This window comes from Epinephelus fuscoguttatus, linkage group LG10 (assembly GCF_011397635.1).
Source record: "Epinephelus fuscoguttatus linkage group LG10, E.fuscoguttatus.final_Chr_v1".
Taxonomy (NCBI): Eukaryota; Metazoa; Chordata; class Actinopteri; order Perciformes; family Serranidae; genus Epinephelus; species Epinephelus fuscoguttatus.
The window spans coordinates 8122474-8143491 of NC_064761.1; the positions used below are offsets into that span (position 1 = coordinate 8122474).

General features: G+C 40.8%; 1 protein-coding gene and 1 pseudogene across 1 annotated transcript; both read right to left on the minus strand.

Moving 5' to 3' along the window:
- Positions 1-10636: 10636 nt before the first annotated feature.
- Positions 10637-16127, minus strand: LOC125895338 (proproteinase E-like). The gene is made up of 8 exons (XM_049587090.1): positions 16080-16127; positions 15504-15592; positions 14160-14257; positions 13924-14049; positions 13553-13689; positions 12809-12951; positions 12569-12721; positions 10637-10698 (listed from the first exon to the last, which is right to left on the minus strand). Exons 1-8 carry the CDS (start codon positions 16117-16119, stop codon positions 10681-10683), a joined length of 804 nt encoding a protein of 267 aa, XP_049443047.1. The 5' UTR covers positions 16120-16127; the 3' UTR covers positions 10637-10680.
- Positions 16128-17821: 1694 nt separating this feature from the next.
- The window catches only part of LOC125896169 (alanine aminotransferase 2-like), a 33787-nt pseudogene continuing 30590 nt past the window's right edge, over positions 17822-21018 (minus strand).

Genomic DNA, 21018 nt, shown 5'->3' on the forward strand with positions numbered 1-21018 from the left:
AAGTACAAAAACTAGAACAACATAAGGTAATGAACTCCAGCAAACAAGGTGACATGATGAACAACGCAGCTAGGAGCTAACGTCAGGCTAACTTTAGCTAACGTTAGCTAGAGATGTTAAAGATAACTTTATATTTCTTTCCAGCAAAGTGACAATATGTTGCCTCAAACACGATGTTGACTTACCTTAGAACAGATGTAGACATCCTTGTTAATTTTATTCACGTTGAGTTAGGCTTGTCACGATACGCAATGAGTTGGTTAATTGCAAGTAACTTATAAGGGAGACGGTAACTTTTCCGGACACGATTAATTGCCATATTCATGCATGTTTGTTTTCCTCGTCTCTCTCCACCAAAGAGATTGGACGACAAGAGCGTTCACTGCCGTGCATGCCATGGTCTGGCAGCCAGGTGAGTTGGTTCATTAGCATAATGAACACACACACACACACACACACACACACACACACGTGCGATCTTCGTGAGGGGGAGACAAGGCGGAGAAAAAGTAAGAGAAAGACATGGAACTTGTTCCTAAACCAAATGCCACGGCCCCTATGTGGGAGTATTTTGGATTTAAACCAAATGACAGAGGGGAGCCCAGTAATTTGGACGAGCCGGTGTGCTGGGTTTGTTCTAAAACCATCTCAACAAAAAGAGTGAATATGACCAACTTAAGTTCTGCACACCTGAGTGAGAGACTGAGAGATTTTTTTGTATTTATTTATTTATTTCGATATATTTACGGGTTATTTCGGATATTTCAATTTTCTTTTTTGCGTTCTTAAATATTCTTGTTAAATAAATGTTTATTTCTTTTTAAAAAGGTGTACTTCCATCATTATGCCTTTATCATCATTATATAAATTTAAAAAAAGGTCTAAAAACAGCAAAATTACAACAATTATAAAAATGGTCTTAAAAGCATAATAATACGCAATAATTTCTGATGCAATTAATCACCCAGCAAAATTTGTTATCATGACAGGCCTACGTTGAGTTGATGTTGTGGTCTACCACACAACTTTATCCAAAGGAGACACTTTTCTCAGTTGAGATGTGGTTTAGGAAAGGGTAAAAAATACACCTTGTCACCCAGCCTCTCAGGATACCTTGTGTCGGAGTTGCATGTACCCCATGCACACCATTTGACCATTTTTAAAATTCAAATCTCAGATCTCTAAAAATGGAGCAAACAAATACCGTCTAATTCATAAAGCACGCGCAGAGGGTGAAATGCTCCACTAACTGCGCTGCCAAGCAGATTGCGTCTCGGTGCTCCGGTGTTATTTGCACGTATTTAAATGAGGTAATATGCATATATTTGGCACAAAAATTGCCCCTTTCTATGCAAATGAGCCTCATTGATAAACAACGTCTCATTCACTAACACCAGCGCTAATAGCCACACGCAGTTTGAGTGAAGTAAATAATGTCTTTAGAAAGCTGGTGCAAACCTGGCGCTCCTCTGTGGAAGCCTCTCGCCCAGACTTTCCAGTGATCATGGCAGTAGTGATCGTCTGTTAAATCAGTCTGTAAATAATATTTTGACATTATTATTATAATCATTATTACTTTAATGGCAATCATTATTACTTTAATGGCATCCGAAGATATTGATGCGTTGAACAGGTGACAGTCTGCGGTTGTTCTCAAAACGCACTTCTGTCACACACTTCAAAAGCAACTTTCAATAATTTATTTTACGAAACGGGAGAAACAAACGTGAATAAAAACGGTTCCATAATTCATATTAAATGCAAAAGATATCGAAAAAATAGCAAAAAGTAATAGGGAATAGTAATAAGTGGTCAAAATTGGCAGTAAGCAGCATGACAATGTGAGTATACGGTAGCCACTCGTCATCTCACTGAACAATAAAGCCTTCTAATCGTAGGTAGTATAATCAAAGTAATCAATTTAGAAACCGTTATTCACTCAACATTCATAGGGTCCATGATTATTCATTTTAAAACAGAAAAATCTATAACAATTATTTTAGAACTTCAACATTGATTGAATCACAAACAAGACAGCTCGGCTCAAAATTTTTATTTTTCCTTTGAAGATACAAATAAATACATCATCACATCCCCTTTCCTCCTCTCCCTGGGCTTACATTTTTCCCCTTTCTCGCTCTTGTCAGATCTCAAGCCCACAAGGTTTCTGTTCAGACCTGCCAGAGCACTGACCAACTGTCGTGAGCTACTGGCTATTGGCCGAAGCTGTTGACGTGTGGCCCTCAATTCACCTGTCAGACCCTTCAAGTGGAAAGAGTGTTTTTCTTGGGCAGTGGTCTGTTTTTGTTGTTCCATATAAAGGAGTTGGTCGATCTCCTCAGAATTCACATGCATTGATGGGGCTAGCATATCCGAACTTTGGCTGAGCTCCGAGGCTGGTGGTTAGAGGTGGGATGGGGTGGTGTCCTCAGTCTCCATAGCGGAGGAAGGGCCAGGCATCGGCTGATCTAAAAAGTTGTGGCACATTTAAATGTTAGCCTATTATTTTAAACAAACTAACGGAACCACAGCTGTGGAAGACATCCTGCGTGGTACCGGTGCCCCAGACTCCGCACCCCAAAGACTTCAGCAGCTTCAGACCGGTGGCATTAACATCACATCTCATGAAGACTCTGGAGCGCATCATCATCTCCACCCCGCAGTAGGCCCTTCAATGGACCCGCTGCAGTTTGCCTACCAGCCTGGCACTGGGGTGGACGACGCCATCATCTTCCTCCTGCATAGAGCTCTTTCCCACCTGGAGAAGCCCGGAAGCTCTGTGAGAATCATGTTCTTTGATTTCTCCAGCGCTTTCAACACCATACAGCCTGCACTTCTGAGGGACAAACTGGAGTACATACATCCTGGATCCTGGACTGCCTCACGGACCAGCTGCAGTATGTCAGGACCCAGGATTGTGTATTGGACTTGGTTGTCTGCAGTACGGGGGCCCCGCAGGGGACGGTGCTGGCACCGTTCCTCTTCACCCTCTACATTGCAGATTTTTAATACAACACTCCCACCTGTCATCTGCAAGCTCTCTGACGACTCTGCCATCGTCGGCCTCATCACAGATGGGGACGACAGGGAGTACAGAGAAATCAACCAGGACTTTGTGGACTGGTGTCTGAGTAGCCACCTTTACGCGGGTAAAACCAAAGAGCTGATGGTGGATTTCCGCAGGTGCAGACTCCTCCCCCCAACACCGGTGAACATCCAGGGAAAGGACATTGAGATGGTGACATCTTGTAAGTACCTGGGTGTTCATCTTAACAATAAACTGAACTGGACTGATCACATAACAGCACTATACAGGAAAGGCTAAAGCAGACTCTACCTGCTGAGGCGGCTCAGGTCTTTTGGAGTGCAGGGGGCACTCCTGAAGACCTTCTTTGACACTGTGGTGGCATCAGCCATCTTTTACAGAGTGGTCTGCTGGGGCAGCAGCGTCTCAGCTGCAGATAGGAAGAGACTGGACAAGCTGATCAAGAAGGCCAACTCTGTCATGGGATGCTCTCTGGACTCTGTGCAGGTGGTGGGAGAAATCTCTGAGGACTAATGACTCCCATTCTCTGCAGGAGGAGATAAAAGCTCTGGAGAGCTCCTTCAGCAATAGACTGATTCACCCAAAGTGTGTGAAGGAACGCTATCGCAGGTCCTTCCTGCCTGCTGCTGTCAGGCTACATAACCAGCACTGCTCACAGTAAACTGCACCATGGACACTTTACTGACACTATGGACACTTTATGGACACCACAGCTGTCCGCTGTTTTGCACATACAATCACTTTCACTAGATGTGCTCCCTTTATCCACTACTTATTTTCATTCACTGCTGCTCATTATTATTATTATTATTATTGTCATCATTATTGTTATTTATTGCCATTTCTTGTATTTTTGTACTTATTTTGCATGCCTAGTTTTTTAAGTTTTAAGTTTTGAAGTTTAAATTTTGAAATCTTTAATCTGACTCTTTCCCCTTGACTGCTGTAATACTGGAATTTCTCAATCATGGGATCAATAAAGGTGTATCTTATCTTATCTTATCTTATCTTATCTTATCTTATCTTATCTTATTTAAACTGCTCTGGCCTGCTTACTGTTGCTGCTTCCTCTGCAAGCTGCTTTGCAACCCGTCTCCACCCCAGCCCCTCCTTTTCATGTTGTGTCTGACTTATCAATGTAATTTCTGTTTGTCATTGATGCTGGCTCTGTTCTGTTCCGAGGGGGGTCTTTGCTGCTGCTTTCCCTGCCTTAGGCTTTCCATGTGGGCGCATGGAAGGGCAGGGCGGTTTGCCTCTCTGCCTCAGGTGTTCCTCATTTTTTGACGTGGAGGGCAGAGAGGTGTGCTCTCTCTGTCTTAGGCTTTCCATGTAGGCATGCGGTAGAAGCTTTCTGCGCAGGCCCGAGGAAAGGCAGAGAGGCCCCAGAACAGAACCATACCACCAAATAAAATACTGCAAATGGAAATAATAATAATAATTTTCTTTGACTGAAGTGTTTCTAACTGAAATATTATTTATTCTCAGAACATAACATTTGTCAAGCAGCAGGGCATTTCACAAATCTAAGGAAGATTCAAAAAGTTGTAATGAAAATAATGTCAATTGCCAATAAATAGTCAAGGAAATATTAAGTCTGGTCAGGAGCATGTCAAACCCTTTGTACATTATATTGAAGATTTATGAAACATTTATTTTATCTCTATCAAGGAAAAGTATATGGAGCCCAGCCAGCATCCCCCCTCATCCCTTCCTTAAATACCCTACTTTTGAGCACCAGTTTCTTTTTTCAACTGTTCCCAAGAGGAGAGGGCGTATGCAGCCGCAGGTGGTAGCTATAGAGACAAAGCACTACACCCATTATCTTTTTTCAGAGCACTCCAACTTTTTTGTGTGGTCACTCTGAGCATTTCTTGTTGAAAATCTCTGAACATTCAGAAAGACACTGGTGTCCTAGCGCCCTGCCAGCCCCACATGCCAAGAAAAAAAAAAATGCTATGTGAACAATGCACTGTTTTGTTTTTTCAAGGCCAAACTAGACTGAACCTGCAAAATTTGTAAAGAAAAAAAAAGAAAAGAAAAAGAAAAAAAAGCCCCAACCCAAGACCCAGAGGCTACATCTTTTCTTTCTTTTTTATTTCACCCATTATTGACTGTTAGCTTGCCTGGCTAATGTGATGCACCTCCAACACAGTCTCTCCATCTCTCTTGGTACTGCACTACATAAATACTTGAGATAAAGTGAAAAAGTAATATGATGTCATTTTATTCATAGATGTGCAGCAATCATATGGAGCACCAAAACTGACAAAAAACTAAAAAAAAAAGATAACAAATAAGTCAATATATGTAACTAGATAATACTGTGAGTGGCTCATTTTTCAGTTCTCTCATTTGAATCTTTTACAAAGCAACATTTGTTATTGTTCCCAATGTGGGGAATAATATTTCACTGCCTTTTGTTGGTCTCTGGTCCCGATACCATCAGATGTAGAAAAATGGGGAATCAAAACTAAACTCGCATTTTATGACATAGTGTGAGCTCTGCTGGTCAATGCCCTTATCTCTGTGTTATACACTGTGGGGTTATTGGGGTGTAAAGTGAAGCTGAAGGGTGCCAAAGAGTTAAGACATTTAGTATTTCTGAAATAGTGACAGAGGGAAGAAAAGACATACACACGTATACAATTAAAAAGCAGACAAAAGAGAGGTGTAGGAAAAAATAGAGAGATGAGGAGAATGAAAACAAGCAGCCTGTCCTGTCGGGTCGCCATGGTAAGCATCACAACAGCTTGCAAGCTCCCGCTGTAACTCCTTAGAGGAGGAGCACGCCTCTTCTCTGACAGCATTTAGTTTGCTCCTGCACACTCTGTCCCCACTGATGTCTTATTCCTGTGTTCGTATGTCACCTCCTGTTTGTATACCGTGTTTACAGTGAGGTGCATCAGATCTGCTGTACTATACGTGTGTTAGCTCCCATCATGTCAGTGGAAATCCAGGCAGGCAGGCAGGTCAGCAGGCAGATGGCCGGCCAAACAAACAAGCGGACAATCGGTGCTGGGGATTGGATTAACATGAGGATCTAATTGCATTTGAGGAACCAGAGAAAGCACATAAGGAAAAATTAAAAGGGGCATCCAAATGATGGCTCAGTTGCACGGCAACATTGGCACAAACGAGAAGTTTACAGCAAATTCCTATTTGAGATTATTGTAGTGATTAAGCCTCATAATACACATCCAAGCAGAGGAAAATGTCTGATTCTAAAATATACTGGAATAAATCAAGTTTAAATCATTGTTTCTGAACAAAATGATCAGAAAATCTCATGAAGCCTAAAGGCTGAAACTGTTCTTCAGGCCAAAAATACACATTCATTCATGAAAAATGCACTTTAACACCAAGACATTTTATGAAGTATTACCTATTCATTAGATGAACTATAATCCTTGAAGGATGAAAGGAACTAGTAAGGAACTAGAAGCCTGACTACAAGTTCAAAGCTGAAAATTTTAGAAGCAATTATAATATTATATTTAAACCATTTTCAGTCTTGTCCTCATATGACCTCATTTCTCTCTCTCTCTCTCTCCTTTTTTTTTTAATTTTTTTTATTTTGCTGCCTTATAAACATATGCAGCCCAGTGGCCAGGAGAAAGTATTGGCATTGTACATTTCTGCAAACTACAAAATTGTTACATTTGCACATTAAATACAAATTATATCAACATTTATAAAGCATTGTAATATATGATGGAGGTGGAGAGGATGGTGGATGCAGTAAAACCTAGCTGAGGCATCTGCTAAGCCAAGACCACATTCCGAAACCAACAAACAACAAAATCAATTGTGTTTTAGCGACCTGTCACAGGTTCCACTGCATTTAAGCCACAAAATGTTTTGTTTTTTTTCAGTAAACCCCTGCTGTTTTTTTTCCTGGGATAGTGCCACAAAAAGCAGTTGTTTTATACCTAGAGATCGCTGCACTTCCTGCCGGGGTAGTGCCAGTAAAAGCAGTTGGTTTTTTTACTGAGACATTGCTGTACTTACTAGGATAGTGTTGTGAAAAGTGATTGTAATTTACCATGGCAAAAAATTGTTGCATTTCCAGGTGGAATTTTACCCCCAAACCAGTTTTTTTTTAAACCAAAGCACAATCCAGTTTCTGGGTTTGAGCCACCAAATGCATTTTATTCCCCATTACAAGCATTTTTTTCCACCAGGGGCAGTGCAACAAACAGCGTTTCTTTTTACCAAGACATTACAGCATTTATAGTGCGACAAAAAGCGCTGTTTTTTTTACCAGGATATTGCTATGTTCCATGCATGATAATGCCCCATGACTGCGTATCATAAGCTAACTGTGGTTTGTAGAGATGTACAATGCCAACATTTATGCCTAGTGTTTCTTTTTGTTGTTGTTGTTGTTGTTGTTTTAACTGAACCACTGTTTATTGTTCTGTCAATTTAAAAATTATTTTCCTTTTTTTTTCTTTCATCTGCCCTTTATGTTTCAGTTTTGTAGTCCATACATCTCATCAGATTACAACATCCTTGAGTGTAAGGTCTTGTGTCAGGGATACACAGATGTGTTGCACTGTAGCTAATTACTGCAGTGTCTATATATGGAGCTAACTGTTCCTCCAGTCTGATTCTGCTCCGTGTGTGAAGAAAGTCTGTGGCTGAAAGCTCTTATGTAATCAAACAAAGAGTACAAGTAGAGACCTTAGTGTGTAGAAGCTCTTCTACTTCCTGTTGTGGATTCGATTGCGTTTGACAAGTCCCATCCTGTGCAACAGATAGATTTGCATTTTCCACCAGAAATCAAGGAAAAGGTTCACTAATGCAGCCTGTTTCATTGATGCTGCTTTGCTCGGCACACTGAGCAAAACTAACGCTGTCTAACAGGAAAGACCCTCACAGTAAAAGATGGTCCAGATGCCTCTTTTCAGCAGCATGCTAAAAGCAGGCATTTCAACATCACAATCGTCAGTGTGCAGACATACCTGCATTATACCTCCCCAGTGTTTACTGTCCCTCCTCACATGTATCTGTGGAGTTGACCCTTATTTCCTGCCTTGGTTTTCTATCCTGTAAAGCTGCTGATTGTGCTTTTCTGTGAAGCCTTGGAAATGATGCTGTAGCATCCCCTCTGCCTCCTGCAGTGGAGCACCCTGAGCTGAGCGGTGGAGGCTGGATGGGGATGGGGGAGGGAGTAGATTGTGGGGCTTTGCTTTTGAGGAATGAGCCCTCTCACTCTCTCTCTCTCCCTGGAGCAACTGGAGTGGAATAATTACATAGCATGTGCAAAATTGAACTCTACTCATTGTGAAAGGACAGAGGGTGAGTGATAAAGAGAGAAATGGAGCAGGAAAGATGGCCGCCAGTTCCTATGGGTAGCGCAGAGTCCGGAACAGCAGTTATCACATTATTTACAGCCGAGGATTTAATGCATTGTTCAGTAATGAGCAGCCAGCCAATGGCCTGTGATCTGAAGCTCACTTATTCACTCGCTGGGCTGAACTCCAGGCGGCTAAAGGCTGGAGGAGTCCCCCCAGATGGAGACAAAGCCAGCTGCTATTTTTCACTTTATTCCTTTGCTCTATGGTGATAAATTGTGTGTGTGTGTGTGTGTGTGTACATTTTCAGGATACACCTCTTCGAGTGTTGCTCTAAATTTCAGTCCTGGAGGATCAGTTTAAGTTTCATGTGCAGCTTGATTTGAATGATAAGACCAGTGAGATATGATCTTTCCTTTATGTTCACGACACATACACGTCTATATGTTGCCTCCTTCTCTCTCATCAGCAAATCTGCTCATCAACTGCAAAAGCTAACACTGACACCTTGTGGTCACCCACTGAAACTACACCACCATCGGTTCCTGCAATGCTCGGATAGTGATTTAGAGTAAAAGGGGAGTTTCACTGATTTTACACTTCAAAGACAGTTTCTGGGTCTTGTAGCATACAAGGCCTGCTGTTTGTGTGTAGTAAAAAAAAAATAAATAAATAAAAAAAAGAAGTAGTATGAAGTGTTTAGTGCAGAGGAGCAGACAAACATTTTTGATTGTGGGCCTTATAGAGAAAAATATGAGGAGTACTGGCCCAACAATAGTAGGCCTAAATGCATTGTTTTCAACCAGTTACACAACAAGAAAATTAGTGTTTCTAGACCATGGACATTACAGTTTCTAGACAGTTTCTATAAAAATAATAGCTATAGCTAAAGTGATGTCACCCATTGGTTTGTGGACTCCTGTTCTGAAGCCTTGAGTTTGGCATTATGGCTGTGGCCATCTTGGTTTTTTTGAGCCAGAAATGACCATATTTGGACGAGAGGCTGGTGCCGTGGAGGAGCGAGGGGTGGATCTGACTAAGAGGTTGAGGATGCTATCGGCAGACAGCCTGCTAAAGTGACCCACGCTTAATTATGCATATCTTTTAGCCTTACTAAAATGTTAACGGGTGAGTTATTTAAAAAAATGACCCTGTTACAGTTGTGATGAAGGAGGAAATTGCCTATAGAGATCAAAACTGTTGTTCTGTACTAGGCTGTTAAAATGTTTATTTCTGCTGTAAAGTTGAGCATTTTAATATGGTGGTCTAGGGGGATTGACCCACTTCTTGAGCCAGCCTCTAGTGGATATTCAAAGAACTGCAGTTTTGGGACTTATGAGTTGACCTCATTTTGTAGCCCCAGAGATTGGCACTTCGCAATAGCTTAGTTTTTTAAGATGACAGCAACACTGTGTTTAAACTAGGCTGTGCAATGTACACACTGTGCAACTTACTAGAAATATGCTCCAGCCATATTCTAGTTTATTTTCAAAAATTCGCAGCAGGATTTTAAAAACAAGCAGCGGGCGTAGTTGTAGTTTGTCCACCCCTGCTGTAGTGTATCCAGAGATCTCTGTGAAGCCTGATGCATGTTCTTAAGTGATGTCACTTGAGTCACCATCAGTTGGGTCTAAAAGACTATAAGTTTGAAGATGTTTGATGATGTCCAAATCTGGAGGTGTGGTGTTTGAAAGAAGTGAGCTTAACAGACCTCTGCAGCCCACTGCTCATCTCTGCTGCAGGCTCCAGGCATTAGCTGCTACTAGCAAAACACACCTGAATCTCTAACCAACCTGACAAGGAGAAAAGCACTGATTTTGAAGCCTCCCTTAACTTTCCATTGTAAGGCTGGCAAAGTTAGAGCGCAGTGCTAAATTTGTCATGGTGTACAAAAGAAATCAACAAACTTATGCTACAAAGACAAATTTAAACTTTAAAATAGTGCTGTCAATTTAAGTTCACAAATTGACACAATTTTTTCTTTCTTTGGATGTTTGAATAGGTATTGTTTTTTTGTTCTCTTGGTACTTCACAGAGCTGATCCATGATTCATTATATTCTATTTTTCCTGTTCACAGCAGGAAAAATGTATTTTCAATCTGTAAATTGCATTTTGGGAGAGTACTGTCCCTCATCAGTGTGCTTAAAAAACATGCATTTATTGGTCTGAATACTGTCATAGGTATGCTTTTATATTTTCCACTTCCAGTGTGAACACACATATGCAAAACCTGCTTCAATGTATGCCTATGGAACTGTGGTACAAATTTGATTCAAAGAACAGAGAGACAACTGGATGTCAAATAGATTTATTGACATTAAAAAGCCTCCAGGTCCTCAGTGCTGCAGCATCGTCTGAAAGATGAAAGAGGAAAAAAAATAAAGTAAGAAATACAGACATGCCTCGTAACATGAGCAAATGAACAGATGCAGGTCACATGAGGAGACTGCTCTTTCCCTCTGAGGTACTGCGCAGTTTGTAGCTTTACATTCTTTTTGCCAAATATTAGATTATAGCTTCACATTGAGGTAACTTTAGGTCAGGAGTCCAAGTCCCCCCAAACTCCAGCGACAGTATAAAGAACAACTTTGAAGAACAAATATTGCCTCTTCAGATTTTTTCCCTCTCCATGCACCTTGGCAGTAGATAAAATTCCTACTCAGTGCAAAGGATATTGAAATTTTCATATGTAGGCTAAAAGCCTATCTATTCAGTCTGGCTTTAATCTGGTGTTTTATAATTCTGTCATTTTATCATAAACACTCATTCTATTATTATCATTATTTTTTATTTTACTCTTTTGTTTTGTCATCATTTTATTGGTGATGATTGCAGTTTATTTGATTCTTTTTTCTGATCAACATTTTACAAGTTTTTAAATGTGGTTTATAAATTAGATTTGATTAATTGAGAAAATTAATTGATAAAACGATACTAACTACACATACTACATAACTACATACTTATACTACATATACTTCAGTTAACTTAGCAGTGATGTTTCACACAACACCATACTGATGTGTGCTCACCTCTGTTTTGTCATCTAGGATCTACAATTTGAGACACCTCTGGAGCTCAATAATGCTAACAATTTTTTTAAATAATAAGATATTTTTAAAAATGAATTTCTGTGGAAGTTTGTGGTAAGGTGAGTAAAGGTGAAGGATTTTTATTTTAATCGTATACCTTAGCCCAAAATCTTACTTTTAGCAGTTTGATACAGACCATTGACTCACACATTAGACAACACTCTCAACCAGCATCATCAAAATGAGGGAATATATTAAAGCGGAGCATTGCTCATCTCTCCAGTAGAGCTCCAGTAACTTGAAACATCTGTGTCAAGGAGCACTGAGGCTGTTCTGGAGGGTTGTGCTGACCCAGTTGCCGAAATAAATGTTGGCATTGTACATTTCAGCAAACCATGGCTCTGTCTGTCTGTCTGTCTGTCTGTCTGTCTGTCTGTTAGACCAGTCGTTCCCAACTAGTCCAGCCTCAATACATTCATTGTGTTTGGCTATGTTGTCAAACTAGATTGATGTCCCTGTCAAGTAGCCATCAATTAGTGACTCACTCTACAGCAGGAAACAACACTTAAAAAAATGCAGCTCTGTGCCGGAAATTCACCATACTTAAAAATAAAGATTGTTGTTTTGTTTTTTTTACAAACTATACGTGTTTGCAAGTCACCTGCAGTTCATTAAAAATGGATCTGCGACCCACTTTTGGAATGTGACCCACCAGTTGGGAACCACTGGCATAGGCCATTGGCAAATGTCTTCCATTTCACTCTGTTGTTGGCAGTTCACTACAGATCTCCCTAGCTGAGCCCACTCCTAGACATCCATCTCCAGCTGTTCTTTTCCTAGTTCCTTGTGGGTTCCATTTCAGGGCTTGCTGGGTGATGTTTGTGGCAGGTTTACTGAGGGTGTGTCCTATCCAACTCCTCTTTCTCTTTAGAATTTGTGAGTCAGTGGGATCCTGTTTTGTTCTTTTCCACAGGCTGTCATTGCTTACTTTGTCTCTCCTGAGACAGGTGTTCAAGAAACTTAGAGGCTGCAAACATTCATGAATACCTGAATGGATATGTGACTTTTACACTCTGTGGTTAATTTGTGGTTATGTTTATGCACAAAAACCACTGACTGAGTGCTGATTAAGTAAAGATCATGTTGTGACTGTGCAATATGCAACTGTGCTTTTACTCTGAAAGAAACTCACGTCACTGATCCACTTGGTGAAGGAGGAGGTGCGAGTGAACACTGTGGGTTTCATGTGGGTGTTGCATCCTAGAGAGGAGACGAAGCTGGTCACCCCCTGCACGTCCCACCTGCCGTCACTGCCCTTGCAGTTCAGAGGACCTCCTGAATCCCCCTGCACAGACAGACAGAAGTCAAGTGAAGGCAACAGACTGATACACTATAGTAATGAACATGTTGTGATGGAGGGAGCAGTGCATACATGGCAGCCAGAGCGGATGTCACCACCACCACAGATCATGGTGGGTTTCACGGTGCTCCCCCACCAGTCGCTGCTGCTGCAGACCTCGTGGCCCACCACAGGGAGGAGAGCCTGCTGGAGCTTAGTGGCAATTGGACCACCACCTGCAAGAAATAATAAAAAACCCAGATCATTGTCAGGTGGTGACACACATGATAAAACCTGGTATAGGACTGCTTTTTTTCCAACCTTCAACTTAATATCCTCCAGACGTCATCAAGCCTTTTACTGTTCTTATGACTGTAATTTATTACTTTTGGATTTTCACATCTAACTCAAATAAGCATATTTTCCATAATGTCAAACTAGTCCTTTAAAGTGTCCTACGACACCGCACAATATGATTTCTGAATAATATAATAAATACGATCCATACACCAACAGGAAGGAGCCTGGGCAATAAAATGATTAATTGAAACCTTTGTAATGAGAACTGCTTTGGAGACAAGTGTGCTTTATTTGAATGTAAGAAGTTATGGGAAATAATAATAATGATAATAATAATAATATATAATAATTCATTTCTTCTGTATGTTGTTTGCTTGTAAGTGGCAAGTTTTTTTTAACTAAATAATATGTTGACATGGTCTTAAATGTGGTCCCAAATTTGTCATATTATATTTCTAATTAAATCCAGAATAAGATTATAGTAAAACACAGTATCATAGATCAGGATCAGTGTGTTGTCACATTACAAACACTCACTGTAGATTCTTCCCCAGCCGGTGATGTAGCAAGGGTAGTTGTGAGGAGTGGTCTCTCCGCTCTCTGGCACACAGGAGGGCTGCACTTTGTCGTTCAGAGTCGCCGGTGAGGCCAGTTTGATCATCGCAATGTCATTACTGAACAACATGAAAATCATGTTGAAACACAGACACACATCTCATGGACAGAAAACTCTTATGTGTCATAATAAATATAAACAGAAACTTGAAAACATTTCCACCAAAACACAACTAAGGTTATCTTTTTAAGAGGAAAAAAGAATGACTTACATTAGCTGCTCAGTAGCAGCTCTTTTTTCAATTTGAAACATAATCTGAGAACAGCTGTATGAAGACATTATATTCACTTACCCACAAGACAGGCAGCTTGGATTCCAGCGAGGGTGAACCACGATCTTCTCCACACTTCTATACTGCTCATAGCCCTCCTCTTTGGTCAGGTCGTACTCAGCCAGCACCACACGGTAGGTACGAGGTCTAACACATAGATACATAAACAGTATACGTATACACACACTTTAGATTAAACCTTTATTTCATATCATGAGATAAAACAACACAGAGAATGACAGTAAACTGTGACCCACCCGATGCAGTGACCAGCAGTCAGGACCCAGTTGGCAGCGAGCAGAGTGCCTCCACAGGTGTGACGGTATGTGGAGCCGCTGAGATACTGCAAACTGATCTACATTTATTTAACAGAGCAGTCACAAGGAGATTTTCAGATTAGGATTTTACACAAAAAATGACTTTATCAAAATTGTTAATCAAAATTAACACTTTGCCATGGTAATTTTCTCTTAGAGTAGTTTATTCTTTGCGTCACCAGGGACCCCAATTGGTAGTCATTGCATATTAAATATGTTGGTAGGATGAGGGTTACGTAAAATAAGTATTATATCAAACTAAAGGTAATTACCACTCTCATCCCTGTGACTGATGTATTTTAATACATCAGTCACACAGTTGGCCAGTTTAGACCAGTGGAATACAACATTGTGGTCAAGGCCCCCTTGTGGCTCTTTTTTTTTTTTTTTTTGTACTTGACCCTCATCCTACCAACATACTACTTTAAGAAACAACCACCATAGCGTTACTATTGTGTCACTGTTTCTTCTTAAAACATTGTTGGTTATGTAATTAATATCATCTGGAAAAACCCTTAAACATAATGATTATTTTAGTAAATTAGTTCATTTGCATATTTGTGTAAAACAGAAACATTTACTTTTCTTTAATACAAATTGCAGCTTTTATCCCAAGTACAATCCAAATTAGTACTTAAAAGGTTATTTATGATTCTGTGATTCTAGTATATTTTAGTTTTAAGAAATTTTAAGTAAACTTGTGTTATATTTATATGGTAAAACTTTTATATTTGTTTAACGGGAGGAAATTTTGGCACATCGAAACACAGTTGAATAGAAGAAACCCAATACTGGAGCCTTGGGGAACTCCACATGTCATTTAGATTTATTATTACACATTAGAACAAAGGTGTTCAAAATTTATTGATGAAGTCCTAAAAATTCTGAATGATAGAATAAAGCACCTGTGAGAAATGACAAAAAATAAACTTTTGGGGTCTGTGGGTACCCTCATCAGTAGGATGGGGGTTGAGTAAGATTTTGAAAACAGGACTTTTACTTGTAATGGAGAATGTTTACATTATATTACTCAGGTAAATGATCTGACAATGTATTTCACCAATGTAAGAAACCATTAGAGTTAATAAAGTTGGGCTTGAACACTTTTACAGTCACAATGCTGATGTCCTCTGAAAGGTCACTCTTTGGAGTTTGAAATCAAAAAGTCTAAATTACCAAGTTATATTGAGCTAAATTAACAGAGGCAGAAACTCTTTTGCAGGAGTTGGCAGATCTGTAGGCCATATCTGTCATATTGCCAAACACTGATCATAATTAACTCACCTGCCAGGGCCAGCTGTAGGGTCGAGCATCTTCCCCATTCACAACACGACTCACAGTGGGTGGGTAGGTGGGGTTGCCACACCCATGAGCTAGACCAGAGAGTGAACTGGAGGTTACAAAGGCTGATACAGTTCAGCTCCTTTTCTGCTTTTCCTATGCAAACTTTCAAAAGATTCAACTCACTGCCAGATAAAGCGTGAAAAAAATAACACTTAGATTTTGCACCCTTGGTTTGTATTGGGAACTCTTTGTGACCAATTCCTCCTGTAATGTGTAGTGGAGTGAAGTCACACACTGGGGCTTGTTTTGACTATATCCCACAAACACTGTTGCCTAAAACACTCACTGGATGAATCCACTGCTGAAAACAGTCCCCAACAAATGCACTATTTCCTCCTGTTGGAGTTACGTTTGCTAAAAGTACAGTGGGCTTTGGGCTGAGTGTGGAAAGTCAGAAAATACTGAGAGATGGACAAACACTAAACAAAAATACAAAATGACTGCAGACTAATCCTGTAACTCTAACCCTGATGTAGGTAGAGGTGCCCCTCTTTACAGCAGGTGGATCAGACTCACCATAGGCAGCAAACAGCAGGACAAGGGCCGCTTTCATCATGATTCCTCTGGGACGATTGTCTGAGTGCGTCATACGGCTTTTATACTCTCAGAAATGAACAGTAATCAGACACAAACACACAGTCCACTCTTTGACCTGGGAATCTGTGGTCCCTGCTGCATCTGTTTCACCTGTCCTTACATAACCCCTGCAGAGCCAGAGCAAACCAGCACAGATGTACAGAATTATAACAATAATTTGAGTCCAAAAGACTTGTAGGGGTAATTTATATTATAGGATACTTCAAGGGGGTGGGAGTGTAAAATAAATATCCCATAGTGATCACTAAACTAACACATTGCTATAATATCATGGAGCATTTGGTGCTTGTACCCAAAGAAAAAAAGAATCCACAATGCAGAACTGTCCAAACATGACACTATTCAAATTATATGTGTTTTTTTTATTTATTATAATTACATACAAGTTTCCACAAAAAACACCTGAGGCCAGTTATCAAAAAGTGGACAAGGTACTGTTCAGAATTTGGTTATATTCTTCAGCACCAGACTCCCTCTGTGAAAGTGTTTTACTCTTCATCTTGTTTTTCTCACACTGCTCCCCAAATGGGTTTGCTTTTTCATGTTCTCTTACTTTACTACCCTCCATTTACACTTCCTTCTATACTTAAGGACCACCAGTTGCTAACTGAGATCATAAAGTGCTTTATCTTTTACCAACTTAGAAATCTAAACTGTAAATGATGCATAGAGTTGTTATCAATCAAATCAATCATTTTGATTTTTCCAGTGAACATGTATCCTCCACATGTTACTGTTCATAACAAACAAATTGACCATGTCGCCCAAAATGAATATTTAGTCATCCATGTGGCTGCTGCTTTATCTTGTGGTGCACATATAGATTATATCTGCAGTGAGGTACAATAATACATTTACACTCTAACACACAGAGTGTACATGTACAGCAACAAAATGCAACGTACACGTTAATGCAGCAGTAATTAAGTAGTAATTAATGCAGAAACGTCACGTATAATAGTAAAATACTGACAGGGAACATTTTACTGCACTGTGACTACTTTTACAAAAGTAAGGCTTTGAATACAGGACTTTTAGAGTATTTTCATACTGTGATTTTAGCACTGAATAATTCTTCTACCTCTAGCCGTGTCTGATGTGTAATATGTGTCCGTAGTATTTGTTTTGTTGTTTGGTAAATAGAGCACAGCAGTCATCCAGTAATCGGAAGATCAGCAGTTTGATCCCTGTTTCCTCCACATGTTGAAGTATGCTTGGGCAAGTTACTGGCTGTGTTGTCGGTGTGTGAATGCATATGAATGTTTACTGTAACTGAGTAGCAGGTGGCACCTTGCATGGCAGCCTCAGTCGCCAGTGTATGCAGTGTGTGTGAATGGGTGAATGTGATGTGTAGTGTTAAAGTGCTTTGATTGGTTGGAAGACTAGAAAGGCACTATGCAAGTGCAAGTCCATTTACCATTTATGTGAAACAATATATGTCTCAGGATGCAAGACATGAAGTGAATAAAATCAAATCAAACCTCATTTATAATTCAAAGAACCTTCATTAACTGCATCCGTTGTGCTTGTAGTTTGGCTTTGTTATTTACTGAGGTGAGGATGGCTGTAGTATATTTAAGTCTTTGCAGGGTCAGGAAATAAATTCTTTCTTTTATTGACATTGCTCATTCAAAAAATGCAGTTAAAAGAAAAATAATGCATTACTCATGGTGGGAGAAAATCCTATGAACCACGGCTTGATATTTGTCTCCAAAGTGTGTCCTTGACACCTCTGTTAGGGAAATCCGTCCAGCAGGTGCAGGTGGAAAGAGCGAAGTCGTGCCAAGACCTCCTCCAGGGTGGCAGGAGGAGCCAGAACACACAGCCTATGAGGGAAAAATAACACAAAAAACATAGGAAACAGTCTGCATATATGGGCACACCTGTGCTTAAAGCAGGAATAACCTAACCTGGCTCACTCTGTGATGGAATGATTAGTGCTTGTTGGGAATAGAATGATTTTATGCATTTTACTATCAGTTGTGTTTCACTATATAAGTTTTAGATGTGTGAACAATGAGAATACTAAGATGATTTCAGCTGATCTGAATGTGTTTGCTTTGCAGAAGCGGAGAAGTACAGGAGAGGAAGAGACATGAAATCTGAGGAGCACATACCGCAATGCTTAGATAATTAGTTTCATATATGGTAAAAATAATAGAAAGTGATGTACAGATAGTAAGGTACAGCACGTGTAGGGAGTTGTGTTGTTCTCTTGTCTTTCAAAACAGGAACCACGCCCCCACTGTCAGCGGGAAGGAGTCAGATTAACACGAGGCAGGGGCGTGGTGTGGTGAAGGAGGAAGTGGAACTGCCAATGAGAAGAGGACAACGCCTTGCGTGCACAATGACACTCTGTTACGCTCAAATATACTGGGTCAGGGAAAGGACAGGAGGTCAGACTTCGTGAACTGACACACCTTTGTTGTTCGTCAGGGACTTGAAGTTGAGACCCAGAGCTCTGTAATTTTATTCCTTTACTGCTTAATAAACTACATTAACTGAGACCGAATATCTTCTCCTATTGCTTCATTAAAGAACATGCAGGACTGAGCTCACACATAGCACATTGGAGAGTAGGATGAGCCCCCAGTCCATCAATTGGTGACCCCGACGTGATTTGAAGCCGGAGAAGTGACGGGATAAAAGACATTCAACAGCGGAGGACAGCAGTATTGTGACAACACCTGCGCGCCTAAAAGAAGGTAAGCAGACGCCTGTTTTATCAAAGTTCTGCAATTGGAAACACTAAAACTTGTGTTGTCATTGTACTAAAGTCTCCTAGTCTGAAATGTAAAGGAATAAAGTTAGAACAAAACACAAAAGTGAAAGCCCCGGGGCAGGGTGAAAGGCCCTGGAGCAAATCATAAATTTGACTCCTAAATACGAAACATAGTCAACACCTCGACAGGACAGGGTGAAAGGCCCTGGAGCAAATCATAAATTTGACTCCTAAACATGAAACATAGTCGGGTGAAAGGCCCTGGAGCAAATCATAAATTTGACTCCTAAATACGAAACATAGTCGGGTGAAAAACCCTGAGATTAGGTTTTCCATCTAATCTCTAAAAAAGAAAAAGACAAGTGTCCTGAGGTGGATAAGCTCGGGGGGAGAACCCATAAGGTTGCCCCTTGGACAGCTGAGAATATAGTCTGAAGACACGGGTTGTCTGAGGTTGAAAGACCTTTGTGTAGATTGCTACAACACAAAAAAGAGGTTACAGAGTTCTGCGGGCAGGGGAGCGTTTTCCATGTGATCCCTAACACTGAATACTATCGCTCATGTTGAGACATCTATTCAGTGGTCCGCAGAACCACCCTGATATTGGGAGTGTAAATAAATAAGTCTTTTAGGGGATATTGTTTTGTGGGTGGCTTACCGACAACCAGCTATCTTTACGGGGCGGAAGAGTTGTGTAGAGTCTATTAGAGGTGACTCGAATTCCAACTCTTTTCGTGCCTGAGCGGTGGTCGCGTTCTGTGGGGAAGAAAAAGAGGAAGCTGTGTAATTTTGCCTTAAGATAGAAGCCAATTGTCGCCGAGCCATAGGCATCCCGCACCCTCCTAGGAGAGTGGTGTAGAAGCTTGGATGTGTCGGCCTGCAATTGGTGGAACTTAAGCAGCGAAATCACAGCGATAGAAAGGGAAAATAAGTCGCGCAGACTGCGCTGCAGAGCGGTCACGTGGCGCTGAGTATTGTGTGTATTGTTGTAATTGTGTGAAGTTTTTTTTTTTTTTTTTTTAACATCGTGACGAGTACCCTCTGAGTAAAATAAGTAAGGACAGAGGAGGGACAGAGAGACATCATGGGACGGTGAATTTGACAGGGACTGTCGTGAGCAGGGTGGATGTCCTCCCATCCTAGTAAAAACACAGTACGGGGAGATTAGGAAACAGTTATTGTCAGGAGTAATAGATAAGCAGAGACAGGCTGTAGGAAAGGAGTTTGATGATTTATGGAAGGCATTACAGGCCCAAAATGAGCTTCCTCGGGATGAGGAGGCAGTAAATGTTACAAAGAAATTGCTGGCTGCAGAGTTAAAGGCGAGAGATGATTTGGAAGAACACGTTAAAAGGAGAACGAACCTAAATTTATAAAGAGAAAATGGAAACATCAAAAAGAAATGAAGGAGCGCAAACGAGCTCTGCTCCATCAGATGGCAGTTACAGCCATGGCCTATTGGAAAAACACAGACAAAAGTCACAAAAAAACAAAACAAAGATAAGCAACCTCTGTCTGCTCCTGCAAAGGATCCAGCCTCACCCCCACCAGAGCCCACCTCTAATAGGTTGTATCCTGAGATACCCCAAACACACACACCTCCAATTCCCCCACCATATTCAGGAAAGAATATGCAAATGCCAATGTTGATGATTAAAGACGGTGTGCTTAATACAGATGTGATAGGGGAAGGAGAGTATGTGAAGGCCAAAGAGGAAGTGATGAAGGAAATAAGACAGGGAATAGTACAGGTGGAGGCAATGAAACAGGACGTGATGAATATTGTGGCGGGAGCGCAGAATGTGTATCAGGAGACTCTGAGATCTATAGACAGGAGTAGGGACATGCAGGATGATGTGTGCAGCATAGAGAGCAGAGACAGTAAGAGAAGCATGAAACAGGGCCCTCTTTCCTCCAGCACCTCTAACGTGGAAGCAACGGAGGAGGAGCCGAGGCCACTAGCAGAGGCAGTGTTTCAGTTGAGGGCACAAAGAGAGAGGTCAGATAGAAGCAACAGAGAAAGGAGAAATAAGGAAAGGAAAGAAGAACCAGAGGAGTGTTCTGAGATAGAGGAAATGGAGGATGAGGAAAGTCAAGGATGGTCAGGGTCAGACTCTGAGAGTGACCAAGGTACGA